The sequence below is a fragment of the Myxine glutinosa genome, chromosome 2, assembly GCF_964187855.1.
Source record: "Myxine glutinosa chromosome 2, kmMyxGlut1.1, whole genome shotgun sequence".
Classification (NCBI taxonomy): domain Eukaryota; kingdom Metazoa; phylum Chordata; class Myxini; order Myxiniformes; family Myxinidae; genus Myxine; species Myxine glutinosa.
In genome coordinates, this window is record NC_136262.1 from 60077250 (window position 1) to 60100414 (window position 23165).

General features: G+C 42.7%; 1 protein-coding gene across 9 annotated transcripts in view; it reads right to left on the reverse strand.

Annotated features, from left to right (window-relative positions):
- The window catches only part of LOC137421761 (DNA (cytosine-5)-methyltransferase 3A), a 240098-nt gene that overhangs the window by 85683 nt on the left and 131250 nt on the right, over nucleotides 1-23165 (reverse strand). For all 9 annotated transcript variants that reach the window (XR_013622675.1, XM_068108127.2, XM_068108125.2 and 6 more), the window contains 3 exons: nucleotides 22234-22383; nucleotides 2990-3685; nucleotides 648-812 (listed from right to left, as the gene is read on the reverse strand). Coding sequence is in view for 8 of the 9 variants with exons in the window: in XM_068108127.2 (XP_067964228.2) it covers nucleotides 648-812; nucleotides 2990-3685; nucleotides 22234-22383 (1011 nt within the window). In the remaining variant the exon portion in view is untranslated. The remainder of the gene's footprint in view (nucleotides 1-647; nucleotides 813-2989; nucleotides 3686-22233; nucleotides 22384-23165) is intronic.

Consider the following 23165-nt stretch of genomic DNA (forward strand, 5'->3'; position numbering starts at 1 on the left):
CAGGTGGGAAGTAAATGAAACAATAGAGTGGAGGTGAACAGGAAACATTTCACTTTGGGTTGTTACTGTATACAATATATCATATACATTATCTCATAACACTGGGGTTGGATGAGAAAGACAGTTAATGGACAACATGCCCATTTCCTGTGCTTGAGTTTGCACAGGTAAGGGTTCAGCAAGGACACCTCTTTAACATACACAAACTTAATGCATCCAGTCTAAACTCTAAAGGGAGGCAAGCTACCAGATGCAGGGCCCTCTACAAGCACTACAACAGGCTGGCAAATTTAAGATGGATTCAGCCTCCATAGGGGAACACATCCGTGAGCTGAGCGAGTACACGACACATCTGGTCATCCCTCAGCATACTGGATGTGTCCATCCTCGGCTTGATTTTTTTGACTTTCTGAGATCAAATGGGATCATGCATATTCAGACCACTAAGTTGTGGACAATGCATCTTACAATTTATCGAAAAAGTATTGTATCTATTCCTAAAAATCTGGTCGTTGATGCAGGGTGTCATAACTCATAACATTACTTGGCCACTGTAAAATCTTCTTTATTAAACTGGTTTGTTGCAAGGACCTCTCTTTCTCTCAAGTAGTTGCACTCGAAGAGTGTCATCTCGGGCTTAGTCTTACCATGGAGTATTTTCCATCGCCATACCAGCAGACCCACTGCATTCCCTCTGCCGCATTGCACTGCCCAGTCTCTTCCCAAGAGACCACGAAACCGGGCCACCAAGAGAACCCTCGGATCTTTCCCCAAACAAGATCGCCGACTCCCAACCCCGTATCCGTTGACACCTGTTTGTAAAATAAAAACATGTACACAGGTAGCAATGCAAAAATTACATAAATGAAATAGTTGGTCTATGCACTGTTGATGCCCAACATCATGCACCCTCACTAAACTCCGTATTCCAGAGGCCAGCAAGGTACCCGCTTGGGTATGGAGGTTGGCATTCCCATTATAGCAAAAATATCATGATACTGAGATCCCAGGTTCAAATAATATAAATTAGGATGAATGGACATGTTGGCAGTGCACCTGGCAGGATGTTTTGTGGGTGGGGTTGTTATGTCTTGACCCGGTATTGGAGTGAGGCCCATTTTACTTTGCCTTTTGAGTTGGTATCTGCTTTCCCTTGTGTCTGGGGTGCCACAGGGAATGCAGGTTTGGGCCACAGGGAATGCAGGTTTGGGCCACAGGGAATGCAGGTTTGGGCCACAGGGAATGTAGGTTTGGGCTACGGTGTGGACCGAGGGAGGATGCACAGAGGGCGTTAGTTACTAGCCATGCACACCTATGCGGTTGAACCATCACGCGGCTTCTACCCGGACAGTTGCTGCGCCACAGAATTCACAATGTGTATTCTACAAATAGAGATTGCTAAAGAACATCTGGCACTCCTGATCCCTCCCCTAATGGAGTTTTTTTTTCTCTCTTTTGTTGGCCTTTCATCAAGAGTAGAAGCCATTATGTTCCATGTGTTTGAGTAAGCTTCTCTTCTACCTACATCACTTCTGAATATTGATGAGTATTTATAAAACAGGCTTGATATTGGAAGTCCAAATTCATGCACCATTGTACTTTTTTATTAAAAATAATTTCAGTTGAAATGAGACAAAGAGACTAATGATGTTATTACGGCAAATTATTGTGAAAAAAAATGAGGTCATGGTTAGCCATTCACTTTAACCATTTTCTCAGAAGAACCCAATCTATAATTTTCTTTGAAAGAAATTTCATCCTGCAAAGTCATTTTCTGTTTCAATTTCCCTCCTGGTTCACAATTCTGAATATAAAATAATTACAAATGTTCATATGTTCCATCCACAAGTATAAGAGAGACGTTTGTGTCTGTGTCGCCATTTTTATCAGAGATGGCCAAACGGATCTTCGTCAAACTTTCAGAGGATCATCAGTGAGTCCTGGGTAGCATTTTTGGCAAACGACCTGTTTTGAAAATCTTGATAAAGAAAGAAAGATTGATTTTTTTTTTCTTAATCGCTCGATAGGGCCTAAGGATTTGTAGCTATGTGAAAGATAACATTAAATTATCACCAACCCCATTACTTAGTGGGTGTAGGGAAGTGTTTAGGCCACCACAAAAGATAGAGAGAAAAAAACAAAAAATTTGATTTCTTCAAAATGCCAACGAAATGCTTTCAAAATGACCAGCACTGGGCAACACCGGGCACCGCTGCCAGAATGTTCTAAATACCAGCTTCACTGTTGTTTCAACTGCTTATAGTGGACTTTTTGGTGATTGTAATGTTGCAATAGGTGGTGGTTTCATGGTGTGTGAAATACATTTTTTCTATGTTTCATGGGTAGCAGCGTCAGTCCCACTATGATGGATGTAGGATATTTTTATGTGGCAAGAAAATCAAAGTAGAGCACATGTTTCTAAAAGTGCTCAGTCCAACGTAATTGCACAGAAAACTCGGTTTTGAAATTGAACATTTTTTTTAACTTCCGCCACTGAAGGTGGACGGACGTTATGTTTTCACGCCTGTTTGTCTGTTTGTGAGCAGCATATCTCAAAAGGTTGTGGATGGTTTCAGACAAACTTTGGTGGACTGGTTGGGTGTAATGGAAGGAAGAATTGATTCGATTTTGGTGAAGATCCAGATCCGAATACGAGAATTTTAAAATGATTCTTCACAAATGGAAGATAGGGCCAAACACGTGATATATCAAAACGTTGTGGACGGATTATGACAAAGCTTGGTGGATGAGTTGGTTAGGTGACAATAACAAGCCAATGAGATTTTGGTTCTGGTCTGGATGCAGATCCGGCCCATCAGTAGCATACAAAACGTAAACTGTTCAGCCTGGCAGAGGTATGCATGCGCTCCACCTAGTGCTGTTCTCGTCTTGCTTTGTTTTCTGGACCATAATGCAATTGTAGTTAAACATTCATTTGTGTGTGATGTGTACATGTAATACATGCATGTATTTTCTCTGCCGCACTCACCTTCTCATCATCCTCATCATCCATTTGTGGAGACGAGTCTTCCTCGGGTGAAGCAGGCTTTTCTGCAGCCAAGTCATCATCCCTAATTAGCTTCTGATCGACATTGATATGTGGTGGTGTTGTGGCATCCTTAAGCCTATTGCTTGGGCCTGGTGAAGAAAATTGCGGCACGGCATGCTCAGGTGTACTCACATCTTCCGGCTTGGTCACCGTATACGAATTCTCACAAGCTTGCGACGAAGCCATAACCTCAACACTAGATTCATAAACACTGGTGGACGCCTCTGGTTTAATGTTGTTCACTGGTAATGTATCTGAGGTCGGTGAAGTGGATACAGTCGATGGGGCTGTACTTTTAGTGGTGGCAACTGCCTGTTCAGACAAGGGTATCAATGTGGGAGTTTCAGGTTGAAGAGGTTCTAGAGATGAGGAATGCTTGGAAGATGGCTGCTCTGCAGTAGATGTGCAGACGGAAAGGCAAGAGGTAACCACAGTTTCTATAGCTGGTTTGCACATTGTTTGTTCACCACTGTTGGTCGTTGTTGCATTGAGATTTTCTGAGGATGCAACTGGCTGAGGCTCTCGATTTTGACATGGGCTCCGTGATGCAGCTTGCTCCTGCCCCAAGGAAGTTTCATCCCCAGACTTGGTATCTGGCTCCAAAGACCTCGTGACGATCCTTTTTTTTTGCTTTTCCTGTAAACAATCACACTGGCATTATTTCTACTACACAACACAAGTTCCCTTTTTAGCCATCCTTTTGTTAATCACCTCAAATTTTACTTCATTTGTATTTGTGAATTTAAGAAATGTTATATAATGAGGATATAACAGTGATATATCAGTTTAGATCTTAAAACTTTATTTACATCAACCTGATGAAGCATTGTAGAACCTTCAGTATGCAATATTCACAACCTTGACTTAGTTCATTGCAAAGGTGTTATCACACAAATGTTTCCAGTAAGTTTCCTGACAAACAAAAGCACAACATTATGATACGAATATGGAAGGTTTAAAATTTCGTTTTGCCAAAGTGACTTGTTCGAACTCTCAAAAGACTGAGGCAGTACCACATATCTCATGGCATGTTGGCAGGTGCGGACACGATGAACCAAACCAAAGGGCACTTGGGATTGACAATGACATGGGTACACAATGATAATGATATATAATGATACATAATGATAATGATTATGATACATAATGATAATGATGCACAATGATAATGATATATTGAAGGAACTGCGCTCCAACGCGAGTCGAAAGAATTGACGCGACCCAAAGACGGAATTCGTCCGAGTTGCTTTATTGAAACAAAACAGCTCAGGTATTCTGCCAAGCCCGTTTATCGGGCAGCAATATATATACACATTTATGTCGGGAAGTTTGCCCGGCAAAAGCTATACCGGGCATGCCCGGGTGTCAAGGGCGAGCCTTGGAAAGGCGAGTCTGGACCTGCCCGGGCGCGTTTGGCTGCGGCCTGGCAAGTCGAGGCTGGGCATGCCCGGACGCTCTGGGCGAGCCCTGGAAAGGCGAGAGTGGGCATGCCCGGACGCTCTGGGCGAGCCCTGGAAAGGCGATAGCGGGCATGCCCGGGAGGTTCGGGCGTGCCCGGGAACAGTGAGTCCGGGCATGCCCGGGAGAGGCGCGTCTGGCCGTGTTCTGGCCGGTGCAAGGCGATTGTGTGCATCCAGCGGTAACCGCTACAATATAATGATAATGATGCATAATGATAATGATACATAATGATTATGATGCATAATGATAATGATGCATAACGATAATGATACATAATGATAATGTTATACAATCTAATGATAATGTATAATGATAATGATAATGATACATAATGATTAATCTATGTATAATGGAGCAAGTGTTTGTATGTATGTATGTATGTATGTCCGCTCTTCACCCATTGGTTGGACAGCTGACTTGACTCCACCCACAAATGTAACCTGAAATACTTAACCTAAAGTACCAAGAGGACCAAAAAGACCCTCCCCTCTGCCCCCTCAACACCCAGAGGACCTACAAGACTGAGAAGACCCAGAGGACCCAAAAGATCCTAAATACTCCAAGGACCCTAAATACCCAAAAAGACCCCGATGACCCAAAGGACCCAGAGGAACCAAAAGACCCCAATGACCTAAAAGACTGAAAAGACACAATGGACCCCAAAGACCCAAATACCCCCAATACCTAAAAGCCCCCAAAGACCATTAAATACCTTGAAGACCCAAAAGACCCTTAAAGACCCTGAGGACCCAAAATACCCTGAAGACCCTAAATACTCCAAAGACCTAAAAGACCTAAAATACCCCAAAGACCTAAAAGATCCTGAAGACCTAAAAGACTGAAAAGATCCAATGGACCCTAAGAACCAAAATACCCCAAAGACCCAAGAGAACCAAAATACCCTGATGACCCAAAATACCCTGAGGACCCTTAAATACCCAAAAGACGCAAAGGCCTAAAAGACCCGAAGACCTAAAATTCCCCGAAGACCTAAAAGATCCTGAAGACCCAAAATACTCCAAAGACCCTGAAGACCCATAATAACCAAAAGACCCAAAAGACCCAGAAGACCCAAATACCCTGAAGACCCAAAATACTCCAAAGACCCTTAAAGACCCCAAAGACCAAAAAGACCCCGAAGACCTAAAATACCCCAAAGACCGAAAAGACCCAATGGACCCCAAAGACCCAAAATACTATGTAGACCCAAGAGAACCAAAAGACCCTAAAGACCCTGAAGACCATTAAATACTCCAAAGACCCAAAAGACGCAGAGGACCCAAAAGACCCAAGAGAACCAAAAGACCCCGAAGACCCAAAAGACCCAGAGAACCCAAAAGACCTGAAGACCCAAAATGCTCCAATGACCCTTAAACACCCAAAATACCCTGAAGACCCAAAAGACTCAAAAATATCCCAAAGATCCTTGAAGACCTAAAATACCAAAAAGGACAAAAAAAAACCATGAAGACCCTTAAAGACACAGAATGTCAAAAAGACCCAATGGACCCCAAAGACTCTTAAAGACCAAAAAGACCCCCAACGATCCTTAAAGTCCCAAAAAACTCCAAAGAATGAAAAGACCCCAAATAATGAAAAGACCCCAAAAACCGAAAAGACCCCAAAGACTGAAAAGACCCTTCAGACCCAAAAGACCATCAAGCCCCAAAAGACTGAAAAGACCCAAAAGACTGAAAAGACAAAAAGACTGGAAATACCCTTAAGACCCAAAATACCATCAAGACCCAAAAGACTGAAAAGACCCTGAAGACCCAAAAGACCATCAAGACCAAAAAGACTGAAACGACCCTTAAAGGGGAGCCCAAATGCAATTTAATTTTCTGAAAAACCATTGGCAATCATTAATCACGGTCGAATTTGAAGGGAATTGTTTTATTTGCCAATCACAAAGTGCCTAGACTGTCAATTTTCGAGATTGCCAGTGACGTCACATTGTGAACTCACCGTGATCCTGCCGTGACGGTACATATAGAAACAGTGCATTGCGAGCTTGGATTCCGAAACTGATTGGGGATGATGAAGGGGGTTGGCGGTTGGGGGGCGTGTGGGGGTGGTCGTGGGGTATTGTTAGTTAGGGTGATGGTTGACGAGGGATTGTAGGGGGGGGGTGAAGGGGGGGCGGGGTGGGTCATGGGTATTGTTACCTAGGGTGACGGTTGATAGGGGATTGTGAGGGGATGGTGGAGTGGGATGAGGGGTGTGGGATGGTCATGGGTATTGTTAGCTCGGGTGATGGTTGATGGGGGAATGTGAGGGGTGGTGGAGTGGGGTGTGGGGTGGGTCATGGGTATTGTTAGGGAGGGTGATCGTTGATGGGGGAATGTGAGGGGTGGTGGAGTCCAGTGAGGGGTGTGGGGTGGGTCATGGGTATTGTTAGCTAGGGTGACGGGTGAAGGGGGATTGTGGGGGGAAGTGGAGTGGGGGAATGGTGTGGGGTTGTTATGGGTATTGATAGGTGGGGTGTTGCTTGATGGGGGACTGTGAGGGGATGGTGGAGGGGAGGGGAAAGAGGGGGTGTAGGTTGGTTGTGGGTATTGTTAGCTAGGGTGACGTTTGATGTTTGTTTTTTTTCTGGAAAATTGAGATGCCTCAAAAACCAAGGACACCTAAGTTGAACAGAAATCAGCAAGAGCAATATTACCAAAGGAAATCAGCAAGAAATCCAAGTCAAAGCAGTTGTGTCAGCAGAAAATATCCGATGGCAGAAAAATGTGTTGCACGCTTGGAACAAGTTCACCCGTAGGGCGGGTACTCTGCTAGTGATACATAATGATAATGATACATCGAGATAATAATAATGACAATATTTAAAATGATAATGATAATGATGGCAATATTGAAAATGATAATGATAAATCTATCTATAATTCCACTAATCTCTGTCTGTGTGTGTGTGTGTGTGTGTGTGTGTGTGTGTGTGTGTGTGTGTGTGTGTGTGTGTGTGTATGCGACCGCTGTTTCTCGACAACTACCGGTCCGATATACTTGAAACTTGCCAGGTATATTGCTGGGGACCCGAGGATGTGCCTTTTCAAGGTTTCATATTAATCGGACAATTACTTACCGAGCTATGGCGATTTCTTTACCAAACTTTTCTGTTCTCCCCTATGGGCTGGTGCTCCTGCCTCACACCTGGCTCGGCTTCACGCTGTTGAATCCAAAGCTTTCAAAATCATTGGAATCTCCCGCGATGAAGCTATCTCTGAGGGCCTTTCACTCACTCACCGCAGGCAGGTAGGTGGTCTTTCTGTCTTCTACCGACTCCTCTCCGGCCTTGCTCCCCCAGCTCTCTCCGTGCTCTGTCCCCCAAATATTCCTACAGGTCGCACAAGATCTGCCAGCAACCCTCTGATGGTTAAACTGCCGAAATCTCGGCTCTCTGCTCACCTTCACTCTTTCATTCCTCTTTTCTCCCGCCTGTGGAACAAACTCCCACACTCCCTTCAATCCCTCTCCTCCCTCCAGGTCTTTAAAACAGCTGTTCACCACCATCTCTTATCTTCCCCCATCCATAACCTTGATCTTTTCTACCCCCACTAATTCACCCCAGATCCACCTTGTTTGAAATTCCAACTTATTTCCTGGAAATCCTGGCAGTGTCCATATGTTTATACCTCTCCCACCCCCCCCCCACCCCTTCACATGCCTCCCCCCCTTCACATGCCTCCCCCCTTCACATGCCTCCCCCCCAAAGCCCTCTCCCTCCCACAGATCTCTCGATGTCTCCATGTCTCTCGGTCCCTGCTCTCAAATGTTGTGTTTGTGTCCTTCCCCCTCTCTCCCCATCTTGTCTACCGCTCCCGATGTTATTTGTTTTATGTGTCTGTTTGTCTTTCTGTGTGATTAATTTTCGCTCTTTCACGAGCCTCGATCTTGTATACAAAAAAAAAAAACAAAAAAAAAAAAACACTGCAAGCCGTTCGCTTTGGACCAAACCATTGCATGTAAATAGAGGGGGGGGGTTCTGTGGTCGTTGCGAATGGACCAAACCATTCATGTAAATAGAGGGGGGGGGGGGTTCTGTGGTCGTTACTGCCACGTGGTTTCAAAGTTTTTTTTTGTTGTTGTTGTTTGCACGCATGTTTTTTTGCACCCACGTACGGGCACGCCCTAGGATGTTTACACACACACACCCCTACACAAATTTTTTTTTTTTTTTTTTTTTGGCAAGGAACGGGCACCCACGTACGGGCACGTCCTAGCTTATATATAGTACGGGCATGCCCTAGTAATAATAATGACAAGAACAGTGACAATGTTGATAGTAATAATGATAATAATAATGATTATGGTATAGGGTAATAATGGTATGTGAGTTTGTCTATTACTGTAATTACATAGTTTGGAACGTCAGTACATCTATTTATGTACTGTTGGAACATGTATACAGCACATCTATTAATTGCGTACTATTGGACCGTGAGTGTGACCATTAATTATGTACTATTGGACCGTGAGTGTGACCATTAATGACGTACTATTGGACCGTGAGTGTGACCATTAATTATGTACTATTGCAATGTGAGCGCTGTATTATGTCGAGTAATTACGTTTCATTGGAACGCGAGTACGTCTATTAATTACGTATGACTGGAACGTACCTTTTAAACCCCATGTTTACCCTGCAGACCCCTTTTAGACTTTTTAAGACCCTTTCGCCACTAAACCCCTTTAGACCCCATTGAGACAATTCATTCCCTTTAGATTCTGTCGACACTTTAGACCCTTTCAACCTTTTAGATCCTTTACATCTTTTATAGACCCCTGTGCACCATTTGATAATCTGACCATTCATTTCGTACATCCTTCCATTTATTTGCCACACAAAATACACCACACTGAGCAAGTCCTGGCTCTAATCTCTGATTGCTCTTTCTTGTTTTCACAACGCAGAATAAAATACAATACCAACTTTGGACAATCGATATTGGTTAACAGAACTGTGGGCATGCCGGTGAAGATGATTTGTAAATTTTCACTTGAACTGACGGACATTTGATTCTCTTTTTCAATAAGCATCATGTGACACCGTACATACACCACCTCCATATACTGCCAGTGTATTACTCCCTCCATTTAGACCTCAGGGATAATGCCGTGAGAGAAAGCCATGCATTCATTGGCAGGCCATAAAAAATGCTTTACACATTGGAGGTAATATTTTACAAACTGGCCAAAAAAATGGCAAAAGCACCCAGCTAAGTTTGCTTGAAATGATTTGGCTCATACAATGAAGCTGTCAGCTCTAGCCTATCAGCATAAGAGTTTGGTTACGGCAAGCTTTAAATCATTCCTTAAAGATCACATGACTCCTGACTCCAGCTAAAGTTAACCACAACAGATGTCCTAACTGCCACCACAATATGAACGGAATGATGAACTTGCATTTTCATGCCTCTGTCAACGAAGTCACCGGAGATATTATGCTTTCAGGCTGTCCGTCCGTCCGTCCATGATAGGTTTTCGTTACCGCGATAACTTGAGAACGGCTGAAGGGATCTTCGTCAAACTTGGTGCAGGTTTGTTTAATAAGGTAAAGATGAACTGATTAGATTTCTTTCTTGGGCAACCCCTTGGGTGCAGGGGTCACGAGGTCAAAGGCCAAACGTCAGAGGTCATGTGAGGTAAAAATCCTGTTACCACGATAACTTGTGAACCAGTGATGGGACCAAATTTGGTACATTTATGTAGAATGATGTAAAGATGAACTGATTAGATTTTGGGGTCAAGAGGTCAAAAGTCAAAGTCTGTAATATGTCTATAACTTGAGAACGGCTGAAGTGATCTTATTCAAACTTGGTACAGGTATATATAATTATGTAAAGATTAACTGATTAGACTTTGGGGTCAAAAGTCAAAGTCTGTAATGGGTCTATAACTTGAGAACGGGTGAAGTGATCTAATTCAACTTGGTACAGATATGCATAATGATGTAGCGTTTAATTGATTAGATTATGGGGTCCCGAGGTCAAAGGCCAAGAGTCAGAGGTCACATCAGGTAAAATGTGATAACTTATGAACAGCTGAAGGGCTTTAAATTAAAACTTGGTACAGGTATGTATAATGATGTAAACATGAACTGTTTAAATTTTGGGGTCAAGAGGTCAAAGGTCAGAGGTTATGTCAGGTAAAAATGTGATAACTTGAGAACAGCTGAATGGATTTAAATCAAACTTGGTACAAGTATTATAATGATGTAATAATGTGGGCAGAGGCATATCGGTCGACGTCATGACATCAAAGAGTGTCGTTCTAGTTAATGCAATGTAATAAATTACAAGTTGATTTTTTTTGCACATTGTGTGTCTTTTTTTAGTTTCACTGCTGCATCATTCTAAGTGATTATGGATGAATTGTGCGATGATCTCAACAATACGCATTGTGCTTCTTTCCATGCAGTGCATCCACACACCACTCGCCATTTACACAAGGTGAGTTTGCACAATTTGAATATTGTTTTACTGTGTACCATGTTTACTATAGTATGTGTACAAAGGTAGAAATGCGTGCGGAGACTGGCAGGGTCTGAATGAATATGAATGATCGTTTTAAGGCCATTTTCCCCCGCTAGAGCGGGTGCTAGCCTTGCAGGCCCCATGACAATAATGGTTCCCTGTTTGAGGCAATGTTTTATGGCCGGATGCCCTTCCTGACGCCAACCCTTAGTCGCCTCTTACGATGTGCAGGGATACGGTGTACCCATTCTAAATCGGGGTACACACTGGGATCATTCATCCCAGCAAGCTGGTACTCAATTTGCCGACCTCGGAAGGATGACAGGCTGAGTCAACCCCCCTGGCGTTAGTTCAGCGATCGGCCGGGATTCGAACTCAGGATCCGAGGATCCCAAGCCTGCGCCCTAACCGCTAAGCCAACATCATGCTATGACGGGCAGGGTCTGGATTAAGAAAAGGATGGGAAAAGGTATGATAGTATGTAGAAGGGCGTATAGGGGGAGTGTGGGAGGAGTGAGGAAAGAAGGGAAAGTTGGTTGGGAGGAAATAGAAGTAAGGGGAGGGAAAGGGCTTCTATGGGTCATATGGAGAGGGGGAAGGGGGGAAAACTTGGTCAAAAATTCTGCGATATTTGCAAACTCAATAAACACATGGTCCCAAGTACAGCAGGTATGTTTATGATTTTTTGTTGTACAAATGACACAACATAATATATAATTTAAAGAAGGGCCTTATAGAGAGAAATATAATCGTTATTTATGCTTACAAAGTGCAAAAATTGGCATAATCAAGAGCGCCGACGCACTAACCATTGGCATCCACAACACCGCTAACCGCCTTCTCAGGTCCAATGCGCAAAAGGGCAAAAGGATGCCGAGGCTCAGGGTAAAAATAGATCTGGCCTTGCACCAAGATGTGGTAATTGGATGCACTGCTGTAGCTTATGGAGGAACAGTGTCAGAGCAGTTACAGTTTGTGAGCAGAAGAAGGGCATGGAATGGCCCTGTGTATGATACACGAGGCCTCAAAATGGTCTCTGGAGCCTTGATATAAATTGGATTAACCTGTGCGTTTTAATTCTCAACATAATTTTATGTAAAACACCCAATCCTGGAGCCTGAGTGTGCACACTAAACTCGTGTTATCGTTTTGTTTCCTCTTTCTTTTTCCCAATTGTTTCCGTGACATTGTAGTAAAGCATTTTTCCCAAGCTGGCATCTCATGCCACATTTCCCAGGTGATGTCAGGTGTTGCTAGGGCGCTTATTACTAGGACGCAAGCGTAACTGCCACTGCATGCATGTGGGAACACAGAAAGAACGTTCGAAATAAGATAAATAAAAAAGACAAACTAGAGCAGAGTCGATAGCGCCATCGCAAATCTCCATGCTTCCCACCTAATGCAAATTTGAAGGATGGCAAAAGGTTCCACCAGGGTTGACACGATATCAAATTTTGAGTTAAAAATATTTTTCACGTTTTGATCTCTGTGACCCTAAGTCCCCACCCCGGGGCAGGAACCAGGGGTCAAATCCCCCCAAAAACGTTACATATTTCATGCCTCTCTGAATGTTCATTTTCATTTTTTAATATTTAAAAATGTGCTTGTAATTGCATTTTTTGGTGTCTGACCTTTTGACCCCACCCCAGGGGGCAGGAGCAGAAATGATTGATCTTGTACTTCCGTGCCATGTGGGAAGTTTTTTTCGTATACAGTCAATGCTCGTGGAAGAGGTCGTACTAGGACACTGATCGGATCAGGACCCAACAGGACAAAATGAACAGCAGAGAGAAGGGGGAAACATCAAATGCAGAGTTGAAGGTCAAGACAGAGGGAGGCGGATAAACAATGGGTGTGCTGAGAAATGGGGGCAGGAGAGGATGTCTGGGGTGGACAAGATGGATACAGAAGGGAACTCTCAGGAGGGAAAACTACCAATTTGGAAGGAAGAGGGATTTGGGTGGGGTTAACGAGGGTATAAAAGATCATGGTTTTGAATTGCGGATGGTCTGAGATGGTTGGGAGAACAGCTGTCTTGAAGACCTGGAGGGAAGAATGAGATTAAAGAGGATGTGGAAGTTGGTTACACAGGTGGGAAATAGAGGAACAAATGAGTGGAGGTAAGCAGGATACTGGTGGACCGTGTGTGCTCTGCAGAAATCTGTGGAGGGGGCGGAGGGATGGGAAGTGGGGGATGAGGGGAACAGAGCATGGAAAGAGCAGATAGTGCAAGACCAGAAGGAGGTGGTCGAAGACAGAGAGACCGCCAACCTATCTGCGATGGTGAAGTGATAGGCCCAGACACTCAGCTTCATCACGGGATATTCCAATTAATCTTAAAGGCCTTCGTTTCCACGGCGTCAAACTGAGAAAGATATGAGGTAGGGGAGCCAGCCCAGAGCGGAGAGCAATACTCCATCAAGGTGCAGATGAAGGCCTTGTAGGTCGATAGGAGTTCAGGTGTGCCAAGGAAGAACTTTGTACGACGGAGGATGACAGTCAGCAGCTGGCTGTCGAGGCCAACTTTGAAATGTCGTTTGCCCAAGAAAGATCATGGCTGATAGTGAAACCCAGGAGTTTGAATGACTGAACTTCCTCAAGAGGATTGTTAAGAAAGTAGATAGGAAGGTTTGCCAGACGGTCCTTTCAGAGAGAGATAGTGAGAGTGTGAGATTTTTTAGGATCGAAAGACATATTCCAAGTGTTGTGATTATGATTTTTCAAGATCATGAAATGTTGTGATGATGTTGTGATTTTTCAAGGGCTGAATAGAGGGGAGAGGCCTGCCTGTCTGAGGCATGAGTGAAGTTACAGCAGAGGGTTGAGTCATCAGCAAATAGATAAAGAGGATTTTCCAAAGAGTCAGAGAGAGCATTGATGAAGATCAGGAATAGGACTGGACACAGAACACTGCCTTGGGGCATTCCAACCTTGACAGGGAGAGGGGATGAAAGGATTCTATTGAGAGCCACATGTTGGATATGAGAGTAGAGGAAGTAAATGTTGGCTATGAGAGTCTCTGCCCAACCGATTAGGAGGAGATAGCATGATGGATGGACGTACATACAGACAGACACACAGACAGGACAGACCGAGCCAATTACAATATCCCCCAATTAAAAAAGCGTGGAATAATCAACGAATAATGTAACTCGTATATCACGTGACCTTTCCCTCAAGCGTGGAAATCAAAAACAAGGCTTTGCGAACAATCCAAAAGAGGTGTTAATAAATACCAGGACTTAAAAAATGAAAAACGAAGATAACCTGGAATCTGAAACATACCAACATCATGTCAGTGATAGGCAGAGCAAATGGAATTAGAAAGAAGACCCTTGCAGGGAAATTGTAAGACATACCAGGAAACGTGAGAACTAGCAAGGTACATTTGGAGGCTGTACGTGGTTTAGTGAAGAACCATAAAAATAACCATTGCAAAGATATGACACTGAAAACCTAAAAATATTCCCAAGAATAAACGATAAAATATCCCAACTTGGTCCTCAAAACATAATCCTAAAAAGGAAATGCATGCGTTCTTGCAGTAGCCCCTGTTTGGTTTGTCTTTCTTTACATCTCAACTCGTTTGTTCTTCTTTTCTTCCATTTATGGAACTACTTCAATATGCTCTTCAATTGCACTTTTCCCTCCAGGGTTTCAAGCTGGTGTTTCTCCACCACCTCATGCCATCCGCCATCCCTACCCGTGATCTGAGCTACCCCCAAAACACAACACAACAACAATCGAAGACAACACAACTACCCCACGAACCCCAAATAACCCAACCCTCTTACTTGCATGTTGCTGTTTCCTCTCCTCTCTCCTTGTTTCCTGTTTGTTAGTTCCTTTACTTCCTGTTTGTACTGTTCCATCACTCCATTTCAGTTGATACCCTACGTTTCATGAGCCTCGATCTTGTAAAGAAAGTAAAGGTATAAAAGCAGAAGAAATCACCAAAATCGAATCGATTCTTCCTTGTCACACACACAACCTGTCCACCAATTCGTCCAAATCCGTCCATAACTTTTTGAGATATTCTATGTGTCGGTTTTAATCCCATCACTCAATGGCGAAGAATCACTTAAAAATTTAAATACTTCTTGTATCCGAATACATATTCAGATCCACCAAAATCTAATCATTTCGTCCTTGTTACATACGCTACCTCTCTGCAAAATTTCGTCTGAATCCGTCCACAACTCTTTGATATATCTTGTTCACAGACAGACAGACAGATAAACAAACAAACAAACAAACAAATGAAAAATCACTCATAGAGCGACACTTGGCAAAAGATAACAAAGTAGAATGGCACTCAGTACAGCATCCTTTTGACCTCAAATATAGTTGGTGGTTGAATTCAGTTAGCCGATATGTAAATTATATTCAAATTTTAAGTCAATCGGATTAAAATTGAGGATTTTTGAAATTTGGAAAAAAGTGGTTGACATTTGGCCTATGTTGACCTTTTGGCCGATGCTGATCTCAAAAATAGTTGATGGTTGAATTCAGTTAGCCGATATGTAAATTATATTCAAATTTTAAGTCAATCGGATTAAAATTGAGGATTTTAGAAATTTGAAAAAGGTGGTTGACCTTTGGCCTATGTTGACCTTTTGACCTCAAAAATACATATCAGATTTGGTCGGACCACGAACTCTACCATTTGGTGAAGTTTCGTGAAGATCGGTTTAAAATTGTGACCTGTAGGCAAGTTTAAGTGAGCAGACAGACAAACACACAAACACACAAACCAGAGTGACCAACATACTTGCAAAAAAAAATAAAAATAATTCCCCAAGTAACAATCAGACTGACAGGGATGAAAATATAACCTCCATCCACCTTCGGTGGTGGAGGTGAAAAAAAAAAAAAAGGCAGATGCTTTGTACCCAGAAAGGGCCACTTTTGATACCCACCTAAGGAGATTACAAGCAATGAAAGAAATCTGCATACGGAAGGATTTCAATCCAAACCAGGTGAAAAACCACCTCAGTCTTATCGATCGAGCAAGATTGTGTTGCCTTTTGGGCAGAAGCGTTGCATTACCTGCTCGGTCAATCCTTACGCATTGCCAATGCACACCAGAATACCAATGTGGCCGCATATGCTGGTAAATCTACACCACCGTGGCCGCCATAGGCCATGTATGCTTCCTACCCACAAGGTTTTTCGATAACACGAGCCTTTTCCCGAAAGGATTAAAATGTCAGGCCGAGGTCGAGACAAAATCTCAACCAGCGTCGAGATACGTCCACAAATCGATCAACAGCGACAAAGCTAGGACACCGAGCAAACAGAAATAAACAAAAGGAAAACGATTTGGGAAGAAACTGAATCCAAATGCAATGATGCAAAAGTGTTTTGCAGCAATTTTTGTGTCAACAATATCACCTTTGCAACATTCTCATGACTAAAAATCAAAATGGACGGATTGAGGTAACCTTAGTTACAAAGTAAACAGCATTGCCAATTAAAATGCAATGCATTCCAATTGTACATCGAGAACGCAAGAACAATTACTAACATATCATGTTAACGACCCTTCTCGCTGACCTACTACTCTGCATTTCATGGATCATGATGTCTCTCACAAGGAACATGGATCTTTTCACAGATGACATATAGTAGTACGAATTGATAAATGGCGCCTGACTTTGTACAGCTTCACTAGATATATATATATATATATCCAAATATATCTTCAGTTCTCCAGCTTTCAATGAGCGCATGTAATGACGTCACTGCCATGTACATACGCTCTGCCTGTCAAGCTCTCAAGAGAACCCTCTGACAGAGAAGAATTTTGATCTTAGTTCAGATACTGTCATAAGTGTATGTAAAACTCACAGTTACCGACTGTAACTGGTATATATATATGAATGACCTTTAGAGGCCATTTTTCCCCTCAGAGCAGGGGTTGGCCTTTTTCGAGCACCATGGTCCCATTTCTGCCCTTCCTGCCATCAACCCTGTTAGTCGCCTTTTGCGACACACAGGGAATTACCAGTGAACTGGTACTCAATTTGTCCACCTCGGAAGGATGACAGGCTGAGTCAATCCCCCTGGGATTAATTCAGCGATGACCGGCATTCAAACCCAGGATCCTAGGGTCCCAAGCCGGCACCCTAACTGCTAAGCCAACACCAGGCATATTAGATAGCTTGACTGTCACGTGACTCGTTTTGCATGAAAATGCGAGAGGGCATTGACCTTTTCCATCGTTGCTGCGTCTTGTCAAGATATTGTACGACCTAAAGATTCTTCATTTTTGTCTAATTATTGAGCATTTATATCTTGCAGATGATATGAGGATGGGATTACTTTAATTAAAACAGAAATAATGGCACACTTGTGAAACCAATATGAAACGACGCGTCATGATAAATTATGCATCTGTGTCAATGTCCTTCGCCGATGCAATTTCGGTTTACGTGGTTTTTTTCGGTCCGGAAACTACATTAACACCGTGATGAGAACAAAAAATATGTCTGGGTAAGAGGAGATCTCATAAATGTATGTTATTAGCCAACACCGAGCGTTGTTGAGAGTCAACTTGAAGTGGTCGGGAATGGTTTTGCCTAAGACAAGGAATCAATGAGGAGAGTTGTTACTAAAAAAGCTCATTTTCTAGACACTGATTTCAACGAAGAGTTTACCAAGCTGCAAAAACTTCACATCAAGATACATTGAATGGGCATCCAAAGCTACATTCTGCACAGAGCCCTGGATTTCATTCTCTTTCTAGGGTTTGGTGGCTCACTTTGTAATGCACTTACCTTTGGGTTCCATCCCCAACTTGTTCACATATAGTACTGCAGAGTAAAACCGCTGTTCATAGGATATGTTTGCACTGTTAGAAGTGGAGTATACCATATTGTATTGGGGGTGTAAAGCTGTCAGTCCTGTATGCAGTCATGCAGACAATTGATTTTTGCACAGCCATTTCCCTTACCTACGTTTTGAATTTAATTTCCCCTCCTCCGTGGGACATATTAAAAATGGGTCTTGGTTAACGCACACACACACACTTCTACGATCCCACTCTGGCACTCGAAATCTCCATCACCATCACTCTCTGCGGTTCTGCTGCCCACTTCTCTTGGTTCTCTCGTTCTCTCGTTCTCTCGTTCTCTCTCTCGTTCTCTCGTTCTCTCTCTCGTTCTCTCGTTCTCTCTCTTGTTCTCTCGTTCTCTCTCTTGTTCTCTCTCTCGTTCTCTCGTTCTCTCTCTCGTTCTCTCGTTCTCTCTCTCGTTCTCTCGTTCTCTCTCTCTCTCTCTCTCTCCCCTACCATAAGGAATTCACGTATGTTTCGACTGTACTGTACTAGACATTTTTACCCGTCTCTTTGCTGATGGATTTAATGAAAAGACAACATGCTGTACTGCACAAACATTCTGCTCTATTCATCCTAGCATTTGCCCAAGGTCTGCTTGGAAGTGAGCTAACATCACCTTTATCAACCATCCTTGCTGTTGAAATATGGAGCTAGCAAATATCACTGTTGTTGGGTGCATTGGTGTGAACCTCCACTTACAATGAATGAAATTAAATATTTTGAAAATTTGGAATTATTCTTACTCGGAATTTATCACAGTAATAACACATATTATCAAATTGTTTAACCTTTCTTTTTTGTACAATGTACAATGTGCGCAATGTGTGCAAATGTGCGCATTTGTACAATGTTCTCAGTACAATGTGCGCTGAGTGGGCTCATCAAAAATGTAGTGGTCTGAGAGGGTCATTAACCAGTGTGGCAGCTACATTCAAGTGTAAGGTGTGCACAGAGGGAGCTGCAGATGGAGGAAATGTTTAGTTGGATCTTGGAGACGGCGTGAAGCTGGAAGGTGTGAAAACATTTTGCTACCTAGGAGACATGCTGATTGGAGAAGGTGGATCAGACTCGGCAACGGTTGCGAGGATGAGATGTGCGTGGAAGAAGTTTCGGGAACTGAGTGGCGTGCTGACGAGGAGGGGAGTATCGTTGAAGCTGAAGGGAAAGGTGCATGCTGCATGTGTGAGAAGTGTTATGATTTATGGGAGCGAGACATGGGTAATGAATGTAGAGCAGCAATGAAGGCTGGAAAGGGTGGAAATGCGAATGGTTCGGTGGATGTGTGGAGTATCGTTGAGAGAGAGGAAGACAAATGATGAATTGCGAAAGATGATGGGAATCGAGCCTGTGATGGATGCTGTGAAGAGAAACAGTTTGAGATGGTTTGGTCATGTGTTGCGGAAGGATGAAAGTGACTGGTTGAGAAGAGTGATGGAAATGAATGTAGAAGGAAGTAGAGGACGGGGAAGACCGAGAAAGACTTGGCTAAAGGTGGTGGAAGAAGAAATGCGGGCAAGGGGGTTAACAAGGGGAGATGCAGAAAATAGGGCAAAATGGAGAAGATTGTCATGGGGCCCACAAGGCTAACCCCCGCTCTGGCAGGGAAAATGGCCTTAAAATGGTTGTTGTTGTTGTGTGTGTGGTTGTAATCTTTCTTTTTTGTGAAGATGATGATTTGGAATACCGAATACCACCAGGTGGTGCTATACGATATACATTTATATCTAGAGAATTGGGGTCCTCACCCACCCTGAATCCCTACCCAATTACACTACCCCAACAGAAACTATACTTTGAGTACACTTAGGTCTTAGGCAACGTGGAAAATTTGGTTGGATTTGGTTGAGTTGTTTTTTTTGTTTTTTAAGCATATATAAACAAACAAACATATAAATGTACGAATTCACTTTTATAGAATGGATTTCATAAAAATTAGGATCTCAAAGGCATTCAAGATTTTTTAAAAAGTCAAGTTTCCAGAAAGACGAAATCACAAATGATTTCAGAAATCTCGACTTCTAGGAGGTTTATTGTAAACTAGCCAAAACCCGTGGAACATCCACGGAAGGGAGGATGTGGTGTATGGATAGAGTGTACCATTATGGATTGCATAGGGGATTTCCTTGTTCGAGTAAGAGTTAGGAAGAAAGATGAGAATGATGAGTGCGTATATGAACAACGTATTTATTGCAATCTACTTAAATGACAACGCTACGATATACTTTTGAAAATATCACGTACCGTCTCGAAGTCAATGCCATCCTTTTATCTCTTCGTATACAACTCACTGATTTCTACCTTATCGTGAACAGGGTAAAGACTACTTTGATAATCATGAACGGTGGCAGATGCAGGAGTTGGTGAAATGAAAGGGGAGGGGGGGGGGGCTGATCATGACCTACCCTACGCCACATGGCCTACGCCATTTGTTGAGATCATGGCCACAACGGAAACACAACAACTGGATCGGTAGGGCCTAGGCCTACGCCTACTTTTCGTCACTCGGCAAAGTACACTTTGTTTTAAGCTTTCAGAAGCTGAAGCCTTGGTATTTATTGCTTTATATGATACTGATGGGCTGCTGATCGGTTTCACTTCGTTGTAATCACAGTATATGGAAGAAATTATGGTAAACCCACCTGATGAGGTTAGCGTACACCGCGATTGACGACACCGGCACAAATGCATGCTCTGGATTGTCCACTCAGTGGACGGCTTGCTTTCGCCTTCGACTGTCCAATCAGCGGACGGCTTGCTTCGCCTTCACCCAGCAGACGCCAATAAGATGGCGTCGTATCGGCAGTTAATCGGATGCTTTTGGGCCCCAACGTCGGCTAATTCAGATTTTTCGAGTATGGCTGTACGTGATAAACAAAGAGCGCGGTTCGTAGATCGTAAATCCATTAGTGCCGTGGGCATCGGGTCACTGGGTGCGGCGTAAAAGGGATAACAAAGTCGAGTCCTTACGCTATTATTATATAGATAATGATTGAAAAGTGAGTCAAAATGGCAGAAATTTAACATAAAAGATCTCTTTTAGGGTTTGCAGTGTATATGGAGTGGAATTACAAAACTTGTGTTTGTTTCTATCAACACAATTAATAAACTAGAATCCGGGCACTCGGTAGAGCGCATACCTTCGCCGCAGCTACTGTTCTGTACTTGGCATGGGAGTGTATGCGATGTGAAACTTTATGTGAAATGCGATCGATTTTTAAAAATCAGAATTTGAGCAAATCTGTTTCATTCGTCTGTTAATATGCCTCCCCGATTGACAAATCTGCAATTTGAATTTCATTTGAGGTTGAAATGATTGCGGGAGATCGCGTTATAGTGATGACGTCTTGGATGGACATCCTCTTCTTCAGTCGCTCATAACTTTGAGTGAAATACGATCGAGTTAAAAATAGTCAGAATTTGAGCAAATCTGTTTCATTCGTTTGTTAATATGCCTCATCTCTTGACAAATCTGCAATTATAATTTTTTTTGAGGTTGAAATGATCGCGGGAGATTGCGTTATAGTGATGACGTCCTGGATGGACATCTTCTTCTTCAGTCGCTCATAACTTTGAGTGAAATACGATCGAGTTAAAAATAGTCAGAATTTGAGCAAATCTGTTTCATTCGTTTGTTAATATGCCTCATCTCTTGACAAATCTGCAATTATAATTTTTTTTGAGGTTGAAATGATCGCGGGAGATCGCGTTATAGTGATGACGTCCTGGATGGACATCTTCTTCTTCAGTCGCTCATAACTTTGAGTGAAATACGATCGAGTTAAAAATAGTCAGAATTTGAGCAAATCTGTTTCCCAAAATCTAATCAAATGTGTCCCGTATAATAACCAATCATCCCACCAAATTTCATGCAATTCGGTTGAATACTTTTTGAGTTATGCGATTAACATACACACACACAGACATACAAATAAATACACAGCGATCAAAACATAACCTTCCGCTTTTGCGAAGGTAATAATAAATAGAAATTCCCTGTGTGATGATATAATAACTTTTCCAATAGTCTTGAAGGGTCATGTCTAGATGTGGAGAGTCGATAAGTGTGAGCTTATCTATTTCAGAAACAAAGAGTACCAATTAGGATGATTAATTAATATGAAACATCAAACCAAAGTAACCATTTTAGCTTGCTCTCATGCATATCCAAAATCAATGGCATCAGTATCTGATGTTGGTCTGAAGGCGGGATGTACCAGGCCTGATAACAAACAGTGTGAGACTATTTTGTCCTTCGGACATTTGTCGCTATTACTTTCCAAGGGTCGCTTTACTGCAACTGTTAACAACTTAATCAATGGTTATTCTTGATTTACAACCATCAGTCATCCACCAACAAACACTTCATTTTGACTTTTTTTTTTCTGACCAACGCATGTTCCATGTCTCACCTCGTGTTGCAGCAGCCAAAGGAGTTCATGTCTCCTTGGCCTGATAAAGAAAGGCTCTCCGGCTTGGTAATGGAAGCACGGCTTGGGCTTTCTGCGCAGGCCCCAAGCTGAGCCCGCTCTCTTTTCAGGCCCCTGGCTTTCCTGCTCTCTCTGTCATAAGTCAATATATTGATTAATATTTTACATACAACCTTTATCTTTCATTTCATAAGCTCTGATGTAATTACCTTTCTGAATAAGAATAAATTACATGGACAGATTTCTGAGAATAATGCTTAAACAAAACAGTGGTTAGGGTTAGGGGAAGTGGGGGTAGAGATGAGGTAACAGAGCTAACATTAAACCAATAAACTACGCACACGGACAAAGTAGAAGCAACAAAAGCTTCACACATCATTTCAAGCATCAGCAACCATCTCAACGTTCAAAGCCTCAAAGCAATAAACAATCTGCCTTAAATAATTCAACCATATATAATGTTTTTCTTTATCTATCCAATTCATTTTCAGCCATTTCAGAACATCTAAAAATGTTCGATCTTCGAAAACTAAATATATCAACAAAATAGTTGTTGATTTTCTGTTACCATGGGTATCACATAATGTCTCATTTGGTTGACCTCTTTCCGACCACAATTCTGCCTGTGGCATTTCTCGGAAGAGTAATGCCCGTCGGAATGTGTGGTGGGGTTTCTGTTGGTTTAGGATCATATATGTCGACCTTCTATTGACACCAGTAATGTTACTCTTATTGACTTGCAATTATCACTTACCATCCGAGGCTTTGTCTCAATGACCACCGATTATTATTGAATTGGTACTTTATTGCCACTGGTAAAGCTGACCTGGGGGGGTGGGGGTGGGGGGGCAGGGGAGGAGGGGGGGGGGGGGGGTAATCTGGGTAATGACAACCCATTATTGACATTACTGTTG